The sequence below is a fragment of the Alligator mississippiensis genome, chromosome 3 (assembly GCF_030867095.1).
Source record: "Alligator mississippiensis isolate rAllMis1 chromosome 3, rAllMis1, whole genome shotgun sequence".
NCBI classification, from domain to species: domain Eukaryota; kingdom Metazoa; phylum Chordata; order Crocodylia; family Alligatoridae; genus Alligator; species Alligator mississippiensis.
In genome coordinates, this window is record NC_081826.1 from 226,689,910 (window position 1) to 226,702,748 (window position 12,839).

General features: G+C 38.7%; 1 protein-coding gene across 3 annotated transcripts in view; it reads right to left on the minus strand.

Annotated features, from left to right (window-relative positions):
* YTHDC2 (YTH N6-methyladenosine RNA binding protein C2) overlaps positions 1 to 12,839 on the minus strand; it is a 56,915-nt gene that overhangs the window by 11,303 nt on the left and 32,773 nt on the right. For all 3 annotated transcript variants that reach the window (XM_006258928.4, XM_019484495.2, XM_019484498.2), the window contains 7 exons: positions 11,362 to 11,634; positions 10,693 to 10,819; positions 9,781 to 9,986; positions 9,040 to 9,235; positions 5,041 to 5,150; positions 3,150 to 3,442; positions 313 to 490 (listed from right to left, as the gene is read on the minus strand). In XM_006258928.4, the coding sequence (XP_006258990.1) occupies positions 313 to 490; positions 3,150 to 3,442; positions 5,041 to 5,150; positions 9,040 to 9,235; positions 9,781 to 9,986; positions 10,693 to 10,819; positions 11,362 to 11,634 (1,383 nt within the window). The remainder of the gene's footprint in view (positions 1 to 312; positions 491 to 3,149; positions 3,443 to 5,040; positions 5,151 to 9,039; positions 9,236 to 9,780; positions 9,987 to 10,692; positions 10,820 to 11,361; positions 11,635 to 12,839) is intronic.

The window sequence follows — 12,839 nt, forward strand, 5'->3', positions numbered from 1 at the left end:
GCCCACGGGGCCCCTAGCTATTAATTTTCTAAATTTGTTATCTGCCCCTGGCTGCTTGTCATGTGGCCCTCGATGGCTTGCCAAAACTCAGTAAGGAGCCCTCCACCTGAAATAATTGCCCGCACCTGCTTTAGGGTCTGGATTATTTATGTTTGTATGGCATTTTACACTGTACACCGAACCCTTAGTTAGTTTCATCAGGTACTATTTTGCATACAAATATTCTTGTTCTTTTGATCACAAAAGAAATGTCAGGTAGATTATTTCATTTTCATATTTTTGTTATTATCCGTAAATAAGGTGATATTTTACCTTTCCAGATAATGGAGGAGAAGGACTGGCACATGGGCTGGGATAACTGCTACTGTCTGTGGATTTCACAGATGACTGATCTGACCTGTCTTCTGAACTTCGTTTGGAATGTAAGATACCTCTTTCTTTGTATTTCTGTGGCTGGTGAAATGCTGGCGATATAGATTTCATTAAGACTCTGTGGAAAGATAGGTGAAAGCTTAGAACTATTTAAATATAACAGTCGGACAGTATAAAATACCAAACAGCATACAGTTTGGAGAAAAAAAAAAAAACCTTTCAATTAACGCTGAGTCTGGAGTACAACTACATGTATTACAATCCTGAGAAACTATGAGGTATGTTTTGGTTTTGTGACGGAGGGAAAAAAGTGACACTTAACTTGCTACATCTTTCCAGAAGACAAATTTTATGAGAAGGGTGCATTCAAGGAAGGCTGCCCCTTAAAGACGACATGAACAAATAGCATTGTTTCATACCCAACCCAAACTATCTATTGATTGGTTTTCTTTCTGCTATTAAGAAATTTCTCATTCAGATCAAACTAGCTTCAATTTTAAGTGGACTCATGGCAACTAATAAAAATTTAAAAATAATCTGCGTTTCTTTCAGGGTTGCACCAATAGAGATTTTGGGGGCTGATACCAATCGCTGATATTTAAAGAGGCATATCGACCAATACCCATCCAATATCCAATACAGGGGCCATCAGGTTGCAAGTCCAGTGTGGTAGAAGGGGAGGGGAGAAGAAAGGGACGAGGGGGGGGCAGAGCAATGCCCCCTGGGTGGGTGGGGGGGGCAGGGGCAGGCGTTGCTCAGCTGGGGCAGGGGGCGCGGGACAGAGGTGCAACTTGTGGGGTGGGGGTAGCTCCCACTGCTGCTTGTACCCTGGGAGGGCAGGGGGGAGGGCTGGCATGTGCCCCCGGATCTGTGCAGCATGGGGTGGGCTGAACTGCAGGGTGAAGCCAGTGCTGCATGGGGCTTTTCTTGCCAGGGGCTAGGCTCAGAGCGGGCTCCAGCAGCACTGGAAGGAGGCTGCAGCCACCCCAAATTTCGCCACAGCTCTGTTCCCAGGCCCACCACCTGCCGCTGCCCCAGCTGAATGCCCCGCCTTGACCCAAGGACGGGGGAAAAGCTGGGGCTGTGCCGGACAGTGGCGCGGGTCTGGAAGTGAAGCTGCAGCAAAATCTGGGGTGGCTGCAGCTTCCTCCCAGTGCCACCAGAGCCCACTCCCAGTCCAGCCCCGGGTGAGAAGAGCCCCGCGCAGCGCCGGCTCCCCCACACAGCTGCCATCTGTGCAGATCTGGGGGCACCCCCCCCCCCACTGCCCTCCTGGGGTGCAAGTGGCAGCAGAAGCTGCCCCCACCCCACAAGCCATTCCTCCATCCCACACCACACCTCCCTGCCCCAGCTGGGTAACGCTTGCCCCTGCCCCCTCCCTCACAGTGGGGGGCATTGCTCTGCCCCCCACGCCCCTTCCCTCCCTTTCTGACTTACCAGCTGGAGGCAACTCTCCACACTGCCGGCTCTGCTCCATGCTGCACTGCAGCTGCGCGCAGCACAGATGTTTATCGGCCAAATTATCAGCCCAATTGGGCCGATATCCAATATAAGCTATTTTCTTTATATTAGTACTAATCCGATAATCGGACAGATGTATCGGTGCACCTCTAGTTTCTTTCTAAAATTTAGTATTTGAATAAAGTTAGAAAATTTCACATTCTTATAGGGTATGATTAGTATAGATACACGCGCGTGCGCACACACACACCCTACTCCCCCCCCCCCCCCAGTAAAGAAAGGAATAAGGGAGTTATACCAGCACAATATACTATATGAATGTCTGTGCTAGAACCTAGCTATGTGAGAGCACAGCCAAGTTTACATTTCTCTCTTAAATTTCAAATCTCTTAAATTTGATACCTAATATCATATAGATACTATACCTCAGAGAAAATATATTTAGTTGGCTCTACTGTTTTTAAAGGTGGTTTGAAACAAAAAGCTCTCATTTCTACATAAAAGATTTGTACATAGCAGCATGAGCCATTCAAGGTAAGAGCAACCATGTGACAAGTTTGAAATTTACATTTCTATAATTAAAAAGTTAAATTAATAATCAGCATATTTATTTGCACACTACACACTTTTCCCAAAAAAAATAGCAACCAAAGATTGAGATTCCTGTCTTAAGGAACCTGATTGCCATAAAGCTTGGTTAAAAGTATTTTTTGGCATATCAATAGGTGACCTGGTATTATTGCTTCACAAAGGCCTACCAGAACTTAGTCGCATACCCAGGCTATATCCCCATGCTTGCTGAGTCAGTCTTGAATGCAAACACCTTATCACGAGTCAAAAACAGTTGTATGCATTTTAAACTTGTTATATTAAATTATTTATTTTTCAAGGAAAAAAAAATATTTTCTTTTTCATTGTACCTTCTCAAAACAAGTTTTCTGGGTTTTTTCAGGAAGCTTGTGTTATGCAAATAAATACAGTAGGTCTATTTCTACCCATTTTTTTGTAGAAACCTTTAAAGAAATGGAAAAAAATAGTATATTCATAATAATACAAACCTATTTAAGATCTAGTTCAGGCATTACACTGCCTTCTATTAGAAAAAATATTCATAGTTATTGCTCTGCAATTTTTCATACTAGAAAAATTTCACCTTCCTCTGGAAGACTCAAAATTTGAGCGAGATTCACCTTTTGTAATTTATACTACTAAAATCTATACAGTTTCAATCGAAGGGCTCAGCTGAACTGTAATAATTTTGCCCCAAGCAGGAATTTAAGGGATGATATTGTATGGAAAGTTACAAACCAACTTACTTTTCAGCATTAGAAGAGTCATCAGAGAATTCTGTTTCTGCTGAGCTTTTTCTGCTGGTATTTGATCTCCATGAAGATGCTAAGGGAAGCTCTTCAGAAGACATTGGTCTTGGTCTTTGTCCAATTCCTGAAGGCTGCTGTAAACCTGCAGACTGCTCTTCAGTACTTAAAACAGCTATGATTGCTCTTATAGTTGCTTCATCAACTTGAGACCAAGGTTTAGAAGGGGCTCTCATGCGGCGAAGAAATAAGCTGTGCCATTTCTGTCTGAGTTGTAACAGCAGACTGGAAGCCTATAATGAATGTCACCTCCATTAAGACTGATGAAATTCTGAATAGCTCTGTAACAACGTCCTACTTCTGACTTTCTCATCTCACTAACTAGGCAATGTGCAGCATTCTAGAACAACTGTTTATAGTGGGATAAGTGCTTAATGTGGCTGCGGCCACAAGCTGCCAATCCCCTGTTGTTCCAATCCCCTCCCTGCTCTGTGTCCCCCTCTGCTTACCAAGTGCCATTGTAAGCTGTGGCAAGCACCAACAGGGAACATTAAATTCAGCAGCGAAGGCACTGAGCAGAAAGCCTTAAATGGTCACTTCAACATGGCACCCCCACCCCCCTTGAATCAGACCTTCACAACACATATCTGGCCTGTGGGTTGTTGGTTATCAAACCCCATTAAAATGTCTGAACTATTAAATGCATTTGTTTCAAATTGAAAAAGTAATTACATTTAAAGCCATTTTAATGTCTTGCTTTCCTAGTTTTTCTTTAATTGTTCTCTAAAAAAAAATAATCAACTTTTTATTTAGTTCCATCATCTAAACTTTTTCATTGTTGCTCCTACAATCTAGTTTTCTGAGTTGTACATATTACTAATTCCCAGCTCTAACTTAAGTTTTATTTAGAACCTCATGTTTATTTAATCTAATCTTTTTTTAACCTTCTGCCTTTTCTGTCTTAATTTTTTTCACCATATATGTACTCTTCAATAAAGCAAGTGGAATAGCTCTAAATGACCCGTTTCCCTTAAAATATATTTCAGCTAAATTGAACTGTGTAGGTCTGATTCTGTATTGCTAGTGCATGACATAAACCAAAGATTTCCAAAATGAAAAGTAGAAAAATGTTGTAGAGAGCATTAAAATAGAAAACACTATTTTCCATGCTGCGTCTGATAAGCTTTAGATGTCTGTTCTATACACATGACTCCTCACCCTAAATACCACATTAAAAAGATATCTATATCTCACTCACCCTAAATACCACATTAAAAAGATATCTATATCTCACTCATTCTTTTTACACCATCTTATCAGTGAGATTCATCTTTAAAGCCATGTTTATAAACACTAGTCTCTGATCCTGTCTCATTATCTCAAAAATGTATATGCATGGGGGTGTGAGTTTTCAATGGATTTCAGCAGGGTTTGCACATGTACTAAAACTAGCATTCATAAATCGCAATGCATTGTTAAACCACTAATTTATTGAAGCAGGAAAAAAGAACCACATATTAAAGAAATCAACTTCGTTTGATTCATTCAGGAGAAGAACTTATATTTTTGTAAGTATCTGATAATTTAGAACAAGATTAACATGAGTTGTGGGAAAGTAAACATATGATGTACTTACAGTTTTGCTGACAGTATTAATCCTAAACCTAAAATCTAATTTATTCCAATCAAGTGGCAAGTTCTTAGCGATAATTTTCCCTTTAGATCCCAAGACTTTTTATAAAAAAGGAAGAAGATATACATTTATTTACAATTTCTCAATGAAATTCTTTAAGACCCAAATACTTTAGAAATCATAATGAAGCGATAATATTAAGAAAGCAGACAATACTTGCTTCTTGAGTAAAATAATTCAGATGATACATTTACCTACCTCAGGATCTAGTTTGAAATGCAGCCATTCATCTAGCTTCAATACAGCCAGATTAGCAGTTGTTTTGTCTTCCATCTCACTATCACTACTATCATTAGGTGCACCATCCACTAAATTAACACAGAAAAATAAAAGTTACATTAGCACTTCTATATTGTTTTCATGAGCAGACAAAAAAACCAAAACTATTTCATTATATACTCTTAAACACACGAATATTTGTTTCACTGAAATCAAAAGTAATGCTTTTGTTTAAAAAAAAGCAAATACCATACAGACAGGTATAAACAAGAACAGTGCATCTAAGACATATGAAGTAATCTTTTTACTCTTCTCAGCACTGATAAAGCCTCAGCTGGAGATCAGTTGCCACTTCTGAGTACGAATTTCAAAAGAAAAAAAGATGTGAACCAACTGGAGAAAGACCAAAATAATCAGAGGTCCAAATAAATGTGAATGATGAGGAAAGAATTAGGTTTCATTAGTCAAGAGAAAGGAAATCTGAGTGGAGACATGGTAAGTCTTAAAATACTTGAAAAACTACTGCAAAGAGGAAAATTAAAAACTGTCCTCTGAGTCCACAGACAGGACAAAAAGTTTTAAATTGCAGAATAGGAGATTTCTCAGCGGTGTTTTAAATCTATTGCTTCATTAGTAAATGTAACTCTAATCTGGAGGGTCCCAAACTTCTTAGCAAGACTGGATAAGGTCTGCATGAGTAGAAATGAAATGACAAAGCTGACATCAGAATGTTTAAATCAAATATTACTGGTTTTATTACACAAAACAGATTTTATCTTAGTATCAAGTTCGTAACATTTACTATAGAAAATGTTCCTTTGAATTTTAAGGTGCTCACTTTAACTATTCAATATTAAAATGCAAAGTCCTTTAATTTTATTTTATCAGTTAATATTACATAATGTCTTTCGAAATCTAATGGTGAAATGAAAGATATCCTTACATTCCAAAAATCTCACTGCTTCTAAATTGTTGTAATATAAAATTTTGAAAGGGATTATTCAAAGCTGTCAAATAACTGGTTCTCCAGAAAGAATGTTATTTTTAAATTGAGTGGGCAAATAAATATTTTTATATTAATTTAGTGAAAGATACAAACATTCTACTCTACCAGCATTTCTGAGAGTTTCTTTGTTAGAATTATTTTAAGTGCCCATTACTATTGTTCATGGGCAGAAACTTAAAACCTTGAAAATGAAAAAGATGACAAATACTTATGTTGGAAACATCACTGGAGGAAAGCTGACTTTTGGAAATCATAAGGTGCAAATGTAGGTCTTCTGGTCATATGAAGTGTAAAGATGAAAATATCCTGAAGAAACTAGCTTAGGGAAAAAAAAACCCTGAAGTGGATTAGTGTAATAGATGACCAGCAAAGAGATGGAATAAGTGGCATGCAGGAGGCCAAAAGAGACATAATTTTATTTTTTTACTTTTAAAAGGTCAGAAGTGTGCTAGGTATTTAATAGCTGTCAATCCAGTCAACCATTAAAATCTCATTATCTGAAAACAGACCATCATTAAAAACTTTTCTACAAAAAGACTATTTATAAACTTATTACATTTATTTACTTGCTGGGGTGATGTGACCCCAGCTGACTTCCTGCTCCTAGGGCAGGGGGCTGGGCCCGATGATATCGCAAGGTCTCTTCCAGCCCTAATGTCTATGAAAACTGTGAAACATTTATTTACTTCACTGAATGCTATACAGAGGTCAAGAAAAAAATAACAAAACAACAACAAAAAAACAAACAAAAAAAGAAGAAACCCCATAAAACACTCGTTTTAGAAGCAACAATTAGAAATACCAAAAGAATGCCAGAAAAAAAACCAGTTGCCTAAGCAACTGAAAATTAAAAGTGAAAATTGAAATCCAGATGTTGCATTCAATAGAATAGTGATTCTCAGCCAGGGTGCAGGGGTACTCTGGGGTGACTTGAGATCTTTTCAAGGGTGCTGCAGGGTGCAACACAGCATTAGCACTGTTAGGTATGCAAACGTGATGCACAATAAAAACCCAGAGATTTTAAAATAAGAATCTGTAGTGTTAAAATACTCTGATCTACTGTGGTCTTTGAGTTCTTTTTTAAAAGAGCAAGTGTGCTATTACTTTTATGTAGCCAATAAACAAGTAAAAACTAAGAGCTGGTGATTTCCAAGGGGTGCCTTGAATCTAAAAAGGTTGAGAACTGCTGAAACAGAGTACCCCTAATGGCACAATTATTAAAGAATATTATTTTTTAAACAACATTTAAAGTGGCCTAAAACTCAATACAACCTCTTACTCTCTGGACCATAATTTCTTTTCCAATTAAAAGCATATCTATTATTACCTGCAAGTCAAGATAAAAAGATGCATTATGCCTTGAAAGGGGCTAGACAGAACAACCTCAATCTTCAGGTGTCCCAATTAAGCCTTAGGTACACCTGAAGAGGGAAAGGGGAAGAACAGCAGAGGAACTATTAGAAGTACCCAGAACCTGGGTCCATATCTTCTTTCGGTATAGTTTTAGAGCAGCCCTGAAGCTCCTCTAAAGTATGTTGGCTGCTTATGGTGCCGGGGGGCAGCAATGGTGTGCCATGGGGACACAGCAGTAACATACCTACGTACCTTACTCTGAGACATAGGAGAGGGGGAAACTAATTATAATACCTGCAGCTCTCACAGTAATATCCTAAATAGCCCCTTTTGCACTGCAAGACAGACAGAAAAAGACCTGACTCAAAGTAATTTTGGTAAGACAGCTTCAGAGAAAGACTGCCACAGACACTGCTGTGACTCCTTCAATGTTAAATGCTATGGAACCTAGTTTTTCTTCAAGCTTTAGATGAAACAATAAATACCATCTTTTAAAATAAATGGGATGAGTTTTTAGTACTATCTTACCCATCAACTTGAGATAAGTACTACTCACCTAACAAAAGAATTTAACCACTCAACTGCAAGATAAATACTGTGAATTTAGGCGAGACATTCAGCTCTTCCTCACTTAAAGCTCTGGCCTTTGAGTCCTGCTGAAAGAACTCCATGTCGATAACATTTAACATTTTATATTTTTAATTTTGTATATCAAGGTGTCAGCTAGCCATAAAGTCTAGAGTGCTATCAGGCTACAGAGAGAAACAAGAACCTTCATACACTGTCTCTGGGACGTGAAGACTGATCCCTTTGCTTTTGATCCATCCCCAGGTAAATGGAGGGAAAAAGCAGCAATTTATATCTACTAGAATAATGTATATATAGTGAATCAGCAATGAAGAAAAATAATTGCAAATGGAAAGGCATGAGAAAGAAAATAAAATAGTCCAAGTGTATGAAGAGCAAAAGTGTCTTTAGACACACCTATACCAAAGAAGCAGTAGAGCCTAGACCTTAAAATCCTATGTCATTACAAGATTCAAACATCTTTTGATATGACTCAAAGCTAAACAGTAAAGCAGATGCGGTAAAAGAGACAACACTTGAATAAAGTTTTCAAGAGGACTATCCACTCCCAGACTACTGGTGTATCAAGCGGCTGCAAATAGCTGTGGGTGCTCATCTCAAGGTAAGGAAGGTCACTCTGTCCGCTACGTGGAAAAGTAGTGGCCCCTGCTACAGCTAATTGCTTTAGATCTTTTACAGAAGACAGCCTTACAACATTGGAATAAAATTCCCAGAGTGGTGATCCATTATAAATGTTGTTTTGAAAGAAGATCCTCTCCCCATATTTTCCATTCCTGTTCTACTATTTAATCTCTAAACAATGAAAAAGCAGTGTTTTAAATAATCTTTAAAAGGATATTAAAATACAGGAGCTAGGCATAACATGTCTTTCATTGGGACCTTTAATGACTTTTTCAGTAGCCGTAAGAACTATGGTTGCAAGATCTTCACAATTCACACAAGAGGAACATTAGCTACTCCTTTAAAATAAGTCTTGTTGCTAACTCACATGGGTAGACATTGAAAATTTTTTATTTCCAAACATACTATACCTCTGAAAGATGAGGGCTCCTGTAAAGCATTACTTGGTAATCTTGCTGGTCCACAAAAGAGGCACACTGTAACAGGTGTCACAGCAGAACAGCATCGGATGTTTGCTATTCTGTGTGCTCTAGTCATTTCATCATATATTAGCCAATCTGTGGGGAGCGCCTGAATAGCTGCAGCTTGGCCATTTGCTGGAGGAATCTGTTAGCAAAAGCAAAAAAGGCTTTAGGCTGTTCTTGTACCTTTTCTAAGTACAAGAACAGAAATTTATTTCTGCATTTATTCCTCAAGCCATGTAGGAATAAACGCAACATATATGCTGAAGTCAGCCATGACTGTAGGACAGTGTAATATTAAAAATTCTAATTTATTAAAGTTTTATACTGTCCTTTTACAGTTAAATAATCTATATAGTTAGTAGACAGGGAAAACCCAGATCAGAACTTCAAAGTGGATTCCATGTTGCTACTTCATTCCAAAACACAATTCACACTGGAGACCAGTAAACAACTTCATGACACCATTCCCTTAGGTAGGGTGACCAGGGTCAGATAATTTCTGATAAAGAAGTATGTTAAAACTGTTGTTTTTAAAATAGACTGACATCAACTTTTGCAGGCAATTTTAAACATGTTCTTCATCTGGCCAACAGTGAAGTCTGATCTCTTGTACACATACACGTTGATTTCAGAGGGATGAGAACTAAAAGGAGTTTTTGAAGTTATACATTCAGAGAAATATTTTACCTTTTTATACTGAGGCTGACTAAGAACAGAGGTTGGGTGAAATCGCACTTTCTTCTCTTTTGGTCCAGTTAATACAAGGTTCTCTCTGTCCACATGGACAAGGTTTGGATACATCCCAGCTACTAGAGCACCTTTAACTACAGCCCAGTTTTCAGAGTTGGTGTTAACATCCCGAATATCACCTCCACCTCTAGCCCTCACAAAACCTGAAGGGAAAAAAAAGATTGTATATTTGTATTTTTTTTATAAGGACACATTGCTTTTAAATTTCCATTGGGTCAAAACAATATATTTATGCCTTCCCCAGCCCCAAAATTACATTTTAATAACTTTTATGTTAGTTAATATAGTATATATTATGTACGTACTTAAAATGCAATTAGGTTGAGATCCTTCAATTTAACTGGCTTTGACATGTTAAAATAACGATGGTCTACCATTAAAAAATGTTTTACATAAAACATTTAATAGGCTATGAAACTCAAAAAGCAACACTGGGTCATACCCTAAAATAAACATCTAGTGTAACTTTGAAACAGCCCTTCGGGGTACTTGAAGTTGTGCCATAATCTGATTCAATCTGCAGTCAAGACTTGGATCAGGGAAATGGAAACATGCTTTAAAACTATCTTTGTCTCCATTCTCAATCCTGAACTATGAACTTAGGTACGGATGGCTGAACTTAGGTATGATCCTCAATGCATCTTCCCGTTTCATATTAAATAAACTGATGTTGTACAATGCCATCTTTTCACTATCAAATGTAGCTTTCTGAGCACGTATACTAGAGTACTTTATACATTACATGGGAGTGTAGCACCAGTGAGTTTTAGTCCTGTTAAAATTTGAATATGTTCATTGCTATCTTTTCTTGGACAGAGTAATATTTAACGGCATTTTTTAACAAATTACCTGAAGCTCTGAGCTGACCAAGTAACTGTGTCCTCATCCCTATGATTATTTCCATTGTAGCCTGGGAAAGAAAGTTCTTCTCACAGAAGGCTCTCTCCCACCCATCACTCCGTGCCTTTTGCCATGCCTATAGGGAAAAAAATAAAAAATATATATATTTTTATAAATGCCTATGAACACAGTCAATTCAAAACTACTACTGCCAGATTTTTTTATTTTTTTTTTAAGTATAGTAATATTCAGTTTAGTTTAATTAAGGCAGAGGCCTTAAGGTGTCAAAATCACTGGACATTTTTTCTCTCACATAAAACAGAATTGTTCGTGTACATGTCCCTATATCAAAATAATGCATTTCAAAGTAGTATTTTTAGATGATACTATTTTACATATAGATATATTTTAACTTGGATATATTTTTAACTTAAAATGATACTTAGTTGAAACACTGAATTGAATAAATTTAGCAAAATTATGCTAAGAAAAGAATAAATAATTCTCAAACTATTTGGTTCTCAAATAGTTACTATTTGGTAACTCAAAGTTACTATTGGGTTCAATACAAGGACAATTTACTAATGACAACTGTATTCTAGCTAGTCCAGCTTAAAGTGCACTATTACTCTCTCTTACGTAATCTATTATCAGTACTCCTCCTGTAGATGAAAATACCTGAAAAGCCCTGAGAAGCGCCATATGGTCACTAAATGTTCCCGCAGTAAAACGTTTTCTACACAGCATAGCTGCACGTTTTTGTGAGGCCTGTGTAGGTAGGACAAAAGGGTCTCGATATGCAAGAGTGCAAGCAATGGTAAGAATAGGATCCAGGCACTTCAAAACAACAGCACACAACACCATTTTACCAAGGTGTGGCTCTACTGGGAGGTCAGCAAGATGATAACCAAGTTCCGTGAGATCTTCCCAGGTATCCATGGCATCTATTGTCTAATTTAAAAAAAAACAGAAAAAAGCAAGCAAATTTATCATTCACTATAAAAGCAGAAAGTAAATACTATTTGGATGACTGGATTAATAAACCATACACCTTTCAACATACAGGAAACCCTTGCTATTGGCGGGTTTGGCATTCGCGGTTTCAAATATTCACAAACGTCGAACCCTCATTTTAAATACACTTTATACACTTATAGGAGCTCCTCAGGAGCTCCACGCTTGCTGCCACCATGCTCTCACTGCTGGAGCCATGCCCCGCCAAGCCGCCAGGGGCACTGCGTTCATGAACACAGATGGTATTCAAGAATGCAGTGCCTTATTCACGGATTTCGCCATTTGCAGGGCATACGAGAACATATCCCCTGTGAATGGCAAGGGTCACCTGTATTTCAACACAAGCTTCCAAAGAAATCTTTGCCTTCTCTACTCCCCACATTCACCCTGGAATGTTAAGGAGATTCAAAGCTCTAGGACATATTAGTAAGGCTGTGTGAAGCTTCAGTCGCTGATTCAATTTAGTGGAGATTCTGCCCAATTCGGCAGCCAAATCTCCGAATCAAATCAGGAGACCCTTTAATCTGTCCAAACTGATTCAGAGAGATTCAGGGAGATTTCATGATTTGGACAGAGACACAGCTTTAAGCGTTTTTTCTACATACCTCAAGGTACCAGGCGGCTTGTGAATACTGAGATGGTGGGGCAGATGGAGCGTCCCACAAGAGCACGGGGGGATCCCCAGCGTGCTCAACGGCGAACCCAGAAGTGGACCAGAAGCGCCCTGACCCGCAGCTTGGCGACTGGTGCCTCCTGGGTCTGGGGAGGCACCTGGGGTTCCCCCACGGCCAGTCACCGAGCCAAGGAGGTGCTGGGGGAAGGGTCCATTGCCGATGACGCGGGGGTGCCCCCCGCGCTTCTGTGGGATACTCCATCTGCTCCACCATCTCAATGTTCACGAGCCGCGCCTGATACCTTGAGGTATGTAGAAAAAACATTTAAAGCTCTGTCTAAGGCCGAATTGCTGATTCTCCAAAATCAGTATGGAATCTTCAGATTCAGCTGAATCCAATCGGGACAGTGATCCGAATCAACGAATCGAATCGCTGTCCCCCAAATCGGGCAGAATCCATAACAAATATAGCCCACTTCACACACCCCTAGTTATAGGGGCAATGTAGGCAGAGAAATATGTCAGGCAA